At 25.7% G+C, this 12,893-nt stretch overlaps 1 protein-coding gene across 1 annotated transcript in view; it reads left to right on the plus strand.

Moving 5' to 3' along the window:
* Positions 1–436: 436 nt before the first annotated feature.
* The window catches only part of LOC111641620 (spermatogenesis-associated protein 22-like), a 111,980-nt gene continuing 99,523 nt past the window's right edge, over positions 437–12,893 (plus strand). The window contains exon 1 of the mRNA XM_023387824.1: positions 437–557. Coding sequence (XP_023243592.1) covers positions 539–557 — 19 coding nt within the window. The 5' untranslated portion in view covers positions 437–538. The remainder of the gene's footprint in view (positions 558–12,893) is intronic.

Below are 12,893 nucleotides of genomic sequence, written 5' to 3' on the forward strand. Positions count from 1 at the left end.
GATCGTTTCTATTATGTGTGTTAGTTGGGGAAAGTGTACAAGTAAGATCGAATGGGTACACGACAACAATGGGTTCACAATGGGTAATAGTCAAGTGGGTAACAGAAACTTAAAAAATTTGCACGCTTAGCGAGTATACGATTTGGCGGATATTTTTTTATATACTTATTTATTTTAATTTTTTTAATTTTTAATTTAAAATTAATCTAAATCACTCGTCTAGGTTAACTTATAAAAATTGAATTTGAATTTTTATAGACGCTTTTAACATAATATCCGAATTAAGAAATTTAATACGGCGAAAAATAAAATAAAAAATAAAAAATAAAATTATGCTTAAATATGTATAAATTTAAACACATTTTATATTAAAAATATTTCGAAAATTTTATTTTAGTGAAACTTAAATTACGTTTTTATGTCGCTTCGGATAAAGTAGGGGGCGCCATGGATAGAAATTAAAGTTCGTAATCGTCTGCTTTAGAGTTTTTTTTTTTTTATAACAGTGAAAATTCATCATCTAATTTAAACTGTTAAAATGGACAAGAAAATGCATTGTAAGTATTTTATTTTTTTAAATAAAATACATATTTATATACAAGCCATTTAAATGTTCAGCATTTATACGGTAGATAGTATACACTATATGCGAAGTTTTCACATCGAGAGCCGCTTACAAGATGGCGGCGCTCGACGTTCGACGTTCACGTTTAATTAAGAGATGAAAACTCCGGCCGCAACCTCGCTATTTATTTAAATGCATTGCATGCTTTTAAATATACTCCACCAATATAAAACTTCTTAAATTTCAACTGTTTTGTCCCAACGAAGAGTCTGAGATATGACACTTTGAAGATATATTCTTGACTGTTTATAATTTTACATAATTATTTAATTATTGCATGTACTCGTAATAAATGAGCAAAACAAAGAAATATCAGAGATTAAACCGCAAAGTCAATTTAATTACATTTCTTATTGTTTTATTTCTTTAGTTTCAAGGATGCTATTATGCCATTTATTTTTAAATAGAATTTCATGTTTTTAATTTAATTAAATTTTTTATCCATCTGGGTAAACTAATAATAAATGGAATATAATAACAAAGTTCACAAACAATCAATTTTTTAATAATAAAAAGTTAAATTATCATTAAATACTGTTTATATATTCCTCCTAAGTAATGTTTATATATTTATTATATATATAACGATTATATATTCCTCAATTTTCCTTTCATGAATGCAGAATTCCACACAAAATTTTCCCGTTAATAGCTTCTTTCCACATTTTTCTATTGATCAGAAAAGTTGCCATTTTAGGAAACCTTTGCATTGTATTAAATATGTAGTAGGGGAAGGTGGGGCAAGATGAGAACGTTAAGGTTTGAAAATTCATAAGATGAAAACCACTTTGATGAGAACGATAATTTTTTTTTATTTTCAGCAATTACAACATTTGCTAATATATAATACAAAATTTAATTTTTGAAAAACGTTTTTAAAAACAAGAAAATTTAATATTTTAAAATTACATGTAAATGCACCATCTTGCCTTACCCATGTGGTAAGATGGGGATATTATTTTTATATACGAGAAGGACAAATTAAAATGGTTAAACTGTCGTTTTAATCAATATTGGCACAAGAATAGTGTGCCCATTTATCACAACGGCTACATTTAGCCCAACTCTCTGTAGATAGAGTATAACCTTCCATAATAGAGGCATTCTGTGTCATTTGTCTTTTGTTTCTTGTTAGGCCTACCCTTGCTGATGCCTGTAACTTTTGATTTTATGGAATTTCTTTCGGTAAAGAAAGACCACTTTCCTGGGGGTGCCGAAACTGCTGTTGATTGTTTTTGTTGTTCCATCAGCTGCTGCTTGTACAGTGTATCTGTTAGGATTGCTGTTTTCCCTCTCCTTCTGCTATTTTCGATTTTTTTCTTGGTTCCAACATGTGAAATTAGCATCATTTCTATGGGAGACACTTGAGTAAAAACTGAATGAGTAGGCGTACTTTTAGTGGTGTAATCAGTGACCGTTTCTGTACCCAGATTAGGCATACCTCCGCCTTCATGGTTTTGGTTGTCCCAAAACGAGCATCCTGTGTGTCCTGCTGCTGACGGGGCTGTTTGTCGTCTCTGCAGCAATAAAGTCTGCCTCCGAAAATATTTCTGGATTCGTTGGCCATATTCGTGGACAACCCGTGCAAAGTGCAATGTTGGGGCAAATGGTGGGGACAAGATGGGGTACCCCGTCTTGCCCCCACCATCTTGCCCCAACGTGCACTTTTCATGCTGGCTGCAAACACGGGTCAACTTTATTTCAAAACTAAACAATTACAGTCTTAAAGGTTAGTTCGAATACCATTATATTTTCATCTAAAAGGTAATGTAAAAGTTTACAATGATGCTTAGTTTGTAGAAACTTTGTAGCGGGCGTAAAATTAGATGAAGTATTGCTGAAACGTGGAAAACTGTCTTACTTCCAAACAAAGAGATCGATTCGTACGTTCTCTCATTCCGTGATTCCTTTTGAGGTTGACATTTAGTTCTTCAAATAACAGGTAGATGAAAGCACGTTAACCACGAATAAACAGACGTTCCCGTCTTACACCATGGCCCCATCTTGCACCACTTTCCCCTATTTTCCTTTTTCTGTTCTTAAGAATATTTAAAAATCTGTTATTAACACATCAGATGGCAAAAAATGTAATTTTTATCGTTACGATTTTGATATGTTTGAAGACATTTAAAGTAACCATTTTTTTATGGGAATTAAAAAAGTATAACTTTTTAAACTTATTAAAATATTTTCTGAAAAGGCAAAATATTTTAATAATTTATAAGAACGTAATTTCTGTAATTATTCAAAACAAAATTATATATTAACAAAATAACACAATTGCATTCTTATATACTATGCAAGCATTTAAGAATGCAATTGTGTTGTTTTGTTAGTAGCCTATATAATACATATAATTTTTTTCATATTCTTTACATATTCATTTTCTTTTTGTTCCTTCGTTGGTTTCAGATTTTATTTAAAATGTCACGGAATTATTGCATAAACACGTTAAAATTAAAGTTAATAGGAACAGAATTTTATTGAAACTAAAATATAGTACTGTATTTATATTATAAACATTTAGCTTCATTATCAGACTTTAAATAATTATGTATTTAATTTCAATACAGTTATTTTATTGTGACATCGTGACAACGCCGGGCTGCAACTTTTAATCATATTTCTAATTTAAAATATATGTTCTCCATCTCAAATTATTAGTGTCTTGCCCCTGTACTGTACATCATATTTTTCCTTTAACAATAGAGTCGCGCCGATCATCTATTAACTGTTTTCAGTGAAAACGTTTTGAATTGAAATAACGTGACGTCCAGTTTGTATCAGAAGATCATATATAGTTAATGGGGACCTCCTGCCACTAAGCTTTCCTGTCTGGTTTCATTTTTGATCTATCTAATTTCGTTCTCGAGATTAAGGAAAGACAAACAGACGGACGGACAGATAACAGTGGGAATTTATGTCTGCAATTTTTCAAATTATAGCCCAATCATATATCGACGGTCGGATAACCGAAGTGGTATGGGCGTCAGCCTTCCGCTCTGGAGGCCTCCGTTCGATCAGCAACTTCGGGTAATTTTTATGGGTGGAATATTCCGGATGCGTCGAGCCACATCCCTCACTAGCCGACCGTTACATTGTGAGCCTTGCAAGACTGATGATGGGGCTGAAAAATTGACCCTCGTAATGACCACAGAAAGGAAAGAATTAAAAAAATGTATATTATATTACACATATAGGCTACAAGTAAAAATATTCATCATTCATGTAGAGAATGTTGAAAGATAATTTAATTGGATATTTTCTTTTTAATTTTAGGTTAAGTTTGCTTAATTAAAGAGCTGTAGATTAGGAAGATAAAAACAAAAATAAAATAAATTAGCAAATGCAGCAGTTTTATTTATAACACACAAATTTGTTTAGCTGAACATTTTTCTTTCTGTTGAAAAAAGTAGACAATCATCGCCATCTATATAATACAAAAACAAAAAAATATATATTTACCAGAAATTACATCATAAAATGAAATTAAAAATTGTAATATATTACCGTTTACATATAGGCTACATTGCAGTAACTTATCTGAAATAAATATCAACAAGTAATATTAATAAATAAGAATCAACAGGTTAATGTCAATAAAGATTAAGCTTAGTCGTAAATTTCCAGTTTCAACTGAATTATCTATATCTACGATATTTTGTTCTAGTAAATATAGTCGACATTCAGGATCATTAGCTCACAGAACCACGGAATAATGTAAACTTAAAATATTTTTTTAAATTTTAGAATAAGGGAAAACAATATTGATAACAACTTTTGATTTAGTATTTTAATATGAATTGGCTAGTAAAGAACATAAAAGCTATTTACGAAATAGACACGGATGGAATTTTTATCTGCGTCTATTTTGTACAAATTATTTTATCCTATCTTATCTTCACAAATAAAGAGGAAACGAGATCTGCCTTCATAATATAACCTGGTGATAAATAGCTATCGGGCTCCTTTTTAGTTTCTTTTTCTGGTATTATTTCTATTCGTTTTCTCTTTTATCGAGCCGCTTTCTTTACAAACTTATCAATGTTTCTTTTTCTCTCTTGCATTTTTGGTTTTTATCTTTATCTTTAGGTGTACATTTTCTTATTGTTTCTAAATGAAAAACTCTTCTTCCAATAACCATAATTTTATATTCAAGAATGTGCTTAGCTATATTAATTGATGTTAATTCGTGCGATGCTTTATCAATTGATTTTTTACATAGATTGATCTTCATATTATAATTTACGTAATAATAACAACATAAGGTCTACGTTTAACTTATTTTTAGTGACGAATTGGGTGATAAAATTCCAACTAAGTTCGAAGGAAAGAAACGACTGATTCTTTCCCTGACTCGTTTTTTGGTACTTTTGCGCATTATGAACTATTTTATCGGGTTTGATTTACAAAAATACTATATTTTCTTGATCAGTAAAACTACAAATTATTCGCTTGCCATACTCATTTTCCTTTCAATACTATTTGCAAAAACTATCATTAGTCTCAACGTCGCCGACATGTCATTTCAGATCAACACAATGAAGTATAAACCCACCAACTGGGGAGTTTGTGTCTTATCAATGGATAATCAGGTAAAGTTTACAGGGCTTGCTTCATATGTCCAATACCTGAATAGGGGTCAGTTTCCCATAGAAAGTCCTCCGGAGAAGCATCACAGATCGCCCCTTGGCAATCACTCGAATATTGCGTTACCTTATTCCATCAATTCAACCCAATCCTAACGAAGTGCAACGATTAGTAATAGACAAAACTTTTTAAAATTAATATTAAATCATATATTATGGAAAATTACTTAGGTCAAATGTAATAACGATTATAAAATTATAATCATTAGAACATTAGAATATTATAACAACAAATTTTTACAAAATATGATAAATAGGCTATAAAATAAGAATAAATTATAAGAAATATAATTTAAGTATTAATAAAAGAGAGTACATATAATATAAAGTGTTCTAATAAATGCTATAGTCCTAGATCAAAATATAAAATAAAATAAAATATAGGCCATAAATAAAATTGTAAAATTATGAAATGTATAAAAAGAGAAAAGCGAGTATATCTGCACAGGTGACTTTGATTACTTTAGGTTTACATTAATAAAATTAACATAATATTAAATGTTATATTTACAGAGGACATTTTATTTGGCGATGAGCTGACAACGTTTCTCAGAAGTGCTATTTCCAAGCAAACATGATTAATTTAGAGATTTGTAATATTTTATACAATAATTAGCAAACAAGGATAATGTGTCATTGTTTTGAGTTTATGACTTCGTTATGATGTCATTTTTAATGAATCTGTTTTAATTTTTACATTAAACGAGTGTTAAGTAATTCTTTTCTAATTAGAAAAATAAACATTTTGACAAAACAAATGTAAAATGACTATGTTTAAGTTATTATATCATCATATTTTATAGATAAAAGTATCAAATAACAAAGAATGTCGTCAAAACATTTTACAGGCTTGAAATTGCTCGAGAAAATGCTTGGTTAAATCTTGCTTACCTTACATTAAAATTTCATTTTTTATTGTAATGATAAAACTTAGTTTGACAATCATTAATATATATATATTAATGTATCTTTTATTGTATGATTTTATTGTATGATAGTATAATTTTTTTAGATAATTAACTTTTTTATAATATTTTATTACGCATTAATCTGCTGTTTCATTCCCTCAGAAAAATGAAACTATATTCCTAAGGATTTTTGTCTTAAATTAACAGTCGTGGACTTAAAATAAAACGAAATCATTAATAATTGAATTTGCTTGGTGTAGTTTAATAAATTACTTTATACTTTCTGACCCACAAATTTCCTATTTAAGCTAATAATAAAGTAAATAACAATGCATTTCACTGAAGCCATCCAAAAATATATATTTTACCCATAATTTATTTTTAGCGGATATTATCTACTGAAATTTTATTTTATAATATAATTAGTTTTTATAAAACAAGTATATATAAGAATTTAAAGATTATAGTTTATTTACTTATTTACAAATTTCATTGATTGGTTAAGATAATCCCTCACTAAAAACTTATAAAATTAAAATTAAAATTGAGATATTTAATTTTATTATAGTTTTGGAAAATACGAAGCATTTCTATTGTTTAGCTATTTTTTTCTAAATTTGAAGTACAACAATCCTTGATGTTTGGTATTCATAATTTAAGTAATAAATAGGCTATAATAACAGTTTTTTTTTATGGATAAAAATCATTGTTTTACAGGTCTGATCTTTATACCATATAAAATTTTTATTTATTTTATGAAATAAATACATTACATCACAAAATAAATCAACATACACAATATAGAAATATGCAAATAACTCATTATGATCTTAATTAAATTCTTAAAATAAACACTAATATATTTTGTGAAGATGTAAATATTGCTTATTCTAATGGATTAATATATCAGAAATTTTACAGTTTACAATTAAAGAGCATTACGTAAAGCATTATACTTTATTTAATAATGTTAGAATATTTATTTTACTGAATTATGGTAAAATTTATTAAAATACTAATCCTTCTAAGTACGATTAATATGATTAACCTTAATAGTAAAAGAATTATAACGTAAGTGATTTTATACTTTATTTCTACATTTTTATAAAGTAAAATGGAATACGAAAATTTTAAACTTTGTCTGCGTGATAAGTATGTTTTAATCCTGTATTAAGTATTAAGTATTAATTATAATTAATGCATATATTTTTCAGTTATTATTTATAAAATTTTATTTTCGATACACTCAAGGATTAACAGCTTTATTTATTCAATCAAGTTTTAAATTATTATATTCTTTATTATATATTATAAAATCACTTTAAGATTTATTATTACTCATATTATTCCATATTAATCAAAACTGAAATATGATTGAGCAGTAATGTTTTTAATAAATTTGTTTTTCTATTTTATTATTGCACTGAATAAAGTTAAAATAAAATGAAACTTCTTATATAAGCTACTTTTATAAATTATATACAGTATTTTGAAAACGTTTGCATTTTTAATTTTTGATTATTTTAATTTAATTAGTATATAACTTAATTATAATAGAATGTTTAAAGCAATTTTTACTTAAAAATAAATTATTGTTATTCATTAAGTCTATTTAATAAAACATGTAATGCACATAATAGTCTTTTCATTCAATTTTGAAAAAAAATAGTAGAAAATTACCAAAAATGACATTCCGAATTAAATTTTTTTATTACTAAAGTGATGTACAGAATGTAAACGATAAAAATAATAATTTTTATTCATAATAAAGAAGCAGTAAGAGTCCCTTCTTTGAGATCATGTGACTTTCACACTGTGTCAATGGCGTATTCTATGTCCTTTTTACCCTTGAAACAATTTTTGTTGGGGTAGTGGCCTGAAGTAAAGGTCAAGGACATATTAACACTGTAAGGATGATTTGAATTTAAATTATTGTGTCAATGATCTTACTAAATATAGTTTTCGATTATTTTTTTCAGAAGTAGGATCTAAAAATATACACGATAAAATAAATAAAGTAAAACGATCATCATAAATAAACTTTATTACATTAACATCATTTATTTATTTTAAAATCATATTCATTTATTTATACAATAAAGACTACAATAAATGCAAGTTTTTTGGTGTTAATGTAAAATATTATTTTCTAGCAACGAAAGTTAATTACTTATAACATTTAAGTTATTATATGCATTCATTTTAATATAAGTTTCTAAATAAATTTTTATTATTTGCTTGGTTAATTGATGGTTTTTATTTATTTGTTTTTTTTCCTTGTTATTAATATTTTGTTAAAAATTGAATCAATTTTTTAAAATTTGTAAGAATTAATTAAATGTTTATATTTCGAAACATGTTAATAATTATAACGTTTTCAAATTAAATGATATCATTTAAATAATTCTGTTCTAATTTTATGAAGTTTTATCTTTAACGACTTAAATTATTTATGTCACTAAATCGATTTAAATTTTATCAAGCGAAATTAATCAAATCAAATCCTTGTTATTAGTTACAGATCTCTTTTAAGTAAACAAGAGAGTACATTGTTATCAATATCATCTACTGTATTTCGAATACTGTATTTAGATATTTAAAATTGAAATTATACTGACCTTGAATATTAATTAAAGTTCGGCTTCAGAACAATACTCTTGCTGCTTCACAGAGCAAACCGCTTTCCAGGCATTTCTTGTCATAACTTTTTATGTGGACATTAATTAATGTTATACAGTACCTAGCAATATTATTACGTATCTACAGCTTGTCTCTGAGAAATAATAAACTACAGCTGTATAATATTGTTTTATTATTTTTAAAAGATTTCTAATATATCTTATTTAGAAAATTACTTTTTGAAACTAGAAATATATTAAACACGGCAAAAATACACAATTCAGTTATTTTATTTTTGACAATTAGTGTGTAGCTAAAGGGCCGAAAATAAAATTAATAGGTTGCTAGGATACTAAAACAACTTAGATAACAATCATACAAAATAAAATATTCTAGCAAAAACAAAATACGACTGCCCAGGCGTGTCTAGAGTTAAAGTGGTCGTACATATTTTTAAATTTGAAATTAATGCTCTATATTTTATTTAATGAAGTTTATAAAATTATAGTTTTTTTATATTATGTGAATAATATTAATTTATTATGTTTTAATACGTTTATAGGTAAGTGAATATTTTTTAACAGTTCATTTATTTATTGCAGTGATTAAAATGTACGAATGCTTGCCTTTTGTTATTTCAAATTTTACGTTATTAACTAATATTAAATGAGTATTTTAACAATTTTAAATGTAATTGGAGTAAATTCTTTATAAGAATTAATTTTATTATTTTATTAACGTTTCCGGATTACATGCGGAAACGTTAATAAATAGTAACTCTAATTTTTTCCTCTATTTTAGATGTTACTAATAATATTATGTATTAAAAAATGAGATAGTTCAAGTTATGAAAAGATAAAAAAAATTATACTGAGTTTGTTATGAATTAAGAATATTTCAATATTAATATAAGAAAATTAACTACAGTAATTATTTTAAAAAAATTTTAAATATTATAAAGCTAATTTATAAACGATTTATTATAAAAATAATAAACACCATAATTTATTCAGCATTTTATATTATAATAGAATAAAATTCAATTCTAATTAAGCGATGCTTCATTTAACGATCTGAATTTATTTTAGAAATGTATGCATTTTATATTTAATTTGTTATTTTTATAAGTAAACGTAAGAACTTAACACATAACGTGTGATTGTTATGTTAGGACGAAATAACATGCCTTAAATTAAGTTAAGCAAATTCATATTTTAAAAAAATACTAATAAAATAATCCATATTTAAGACACGAAAAATTTAAGATGTAATAATTTCTAAAAAAATAAATAAAGTAAATTGAGACTCGACTGTATGAGTTCATTATAATTTTGATAAAATGTAATTTATATGTAATTAATATGAAATCATTAATAGATCTATAATTGGTATTTTGATTAATATAAATTATCTCTTTGGTTCCATTTGTCAATTTATTGTTAATAGATTCAATCGTTAAAAAAATCGTTTAACGAGTAAATAATCTTCATAAAATTACTTAATTAAATTTCAAGTTATGTTAAATCAAAGTATATATAGGCCAAGTTATAATTTCGGCTTACAGTTCAATAAATCTTATGTTCTTAAAAACTATATGACCTCTTAGGTCAAGGCTAAAATGTACATCAAAGTAACAAATGACTATTTCTCAACTCCCGCTGGTCTAGAAAAGAAGTATTGATAGATCTATCGTGTAATCTTTTATTACCAAAGAATAAAAATTCATAAAACTAAATAACTTTTTTTATGAATTTATATTTGAAAAAATTATATTTTAAAAATATAATACAATTTGATAATTTGTATTAAACATATTTACGATTCATTATCAGATGTTCAAATTTTAAAATAATGCACATATAAGTTATATATGAATAATGTTCATAATAAAAGGTAGAAAAAAAATTTTATTGAAGATAATCTGATATCAATTTGTAAAATTTTTGAAGACTTCTATTATTAGGTTTAAAAAATTGACTTAAACACTGCTATTTTATTCAGAATTATCTTTAGAAAATAGATTAACAAATAATTCCATTCATCTTAATTGATAAATATTTTAGACAAATTTTATTACTGATAGAGATGATAATTAAATTTGTATTATTATCTACTACACAGTTTATCAATTTTTCCAAATTTCTGGGATGTTGTAGGCTATAAAGAATTAACTTTAAAATTATGTTTTAATTTTTAAAATTTCCAAGAGTACAAGCATAATATTGTGTTTATAAAAAAAAAATTTTATATTTAATATTTAGAAATAATTCGTTTTAACACTTACGTATTTCTGTTTCTGATATTATTTTTCGACACTAGGTGAATTTATTTATTGTTAAATTAATTATCAATAATTGCCTTAAGTTAAATACGTTGCAGATAATGATTATTGCTATCGCTTAGAACAGTGGTGCCCAAACTATGGCCTCCGACCAAATCCGTTCCGCGAAAATAGTTGACAATTCATTTATAAATGATAAAAATAGCCTACTTTTTGTATATAAGGAATATACAAAATATTTGTGACCCACCTACTTACGATTTATGAGCAATTTTGCCCGCAAATTGAAAAGTTTGGACACTACTGTCTTAGAATCATGAATATTTAAACAAATTCTATTAATTTTATATGATTTTTGTAGGGCATACATAAATAATTTTATCAATGTACAATATATTACATTGTATTAAAATTATTAAATATTTAATTTTTTATGAATAAAAGTAAGATCTATTATAATTAATTTCTAATATATTTTTTTATCTTTAACGCATTTTTTAAAAATTTGATAAATAAGCCAACAAAATTAGTCGTATAGACTTTCTAAAATCATTTATAACGGACATGTATCTGAACAAAATTGTTGTTTGATAGTATCATATATTTAATCATTTCTTCTTACTTTATTTATTTTTAAAATAAGTATATTAAATCATATATCTTACAAAATATTTGATTTATAAAATTTTTTATGAAAAGTATACATTAAATTTAGTAATGTATAGTTATAATAATAATACATACGAATTCTGTTATTTTATGATTAATCAAATATTTTTTATGTTTGAATTTTCATTAAAATTTTAACTGCTTACTTAACTACTGCATAATACAATAGTAAAATTGTAAACTTTTGCATTGTTAAGAATTTTTCTACCATATATTGAATAATTACTGTATGTAGCGACAAGTATTTCAATATAAGTTAATTTTTATCAAACCAATTATAACTTATTCAGAAATTAAGGAATAAATATGAAGGTTGATTAATTGATAGGATAGGATAATATAGCACATGGGCGATCTGCCAAGGAAGAAAGCCTCCCGAGAGGACTTTTTATGGGGAAACTGGTTCTATTTAAGTGTTAGACACATGGAAAAAACCCGGAAAATTCCATGTGGTTAGCTCGTTGGTCAGGCGGGAAGCCACCAGTAGTTTTATCCACTCAGCCACTAATGGTACTTAATGAAAGATTCTATGCCTATTATTTATTTAATTTGTGCTTATTATTATCATTATTCAAGTAGTTTACTCTTATTAAAAGTAGCAGTGTAGTATCGTATTAATTATAACAAACTAATTTCCGTAAAAGATAAAGATATTATTGTTCATTTTTATTGTTAATAAGATCATAAAGATTATTATTGATATCTTCCGGAAACGATATGGGAGGAGACGGTTCCCAGATTCTCTTGATGAAAATTAAGATAATCCTTTGTACGTAACATACAGTACATGTACTAGCATTCAAAGAAGAGATTTTAATTTTCCTTTGAGTTCTTTCAGTGCTTCCATTAAAGAAAACAATATTAAAAATACAGTAGAGCGTCGTTTATCCGAATCAATTGGGGACTGGGGTTGTTCGGATAACTTATTTTTCGGATAACCGATTATGTACGAAAAAATACATTAACCTATCCCATGTTGAAATTTTTCTCTGTTGTATGTCACTTCGCGTTGAATTTTCGTCTATGTTAAGCCTAATGTAAACTTTTTAAAATAATAATCGTGACTATTGTATCGTTAAAAATTATTTCTTTATTTTTTACAAACAAAATAAATATATTGAAAAATATAAAAACAAAAAAAA

The sequence above is a fragment of the Centruroides sculpturatus genome, unplaced genomic scaffold (genome assembly GCF_000671375.1).
Source record: "Centruroides sculpturatus isolate CEXI.00-Female unplaced genomic scaffold, Cexi_2.0 scaffold151, whole genome shotgun sequence".
Taxonomy (NCBI): domain Eukaryota; kingdom Metazoa; phylum Arthropoda; class Arachnida; order Scorpiones; family Buthidae; genus Centruroides; species Centruroides sculpturatus.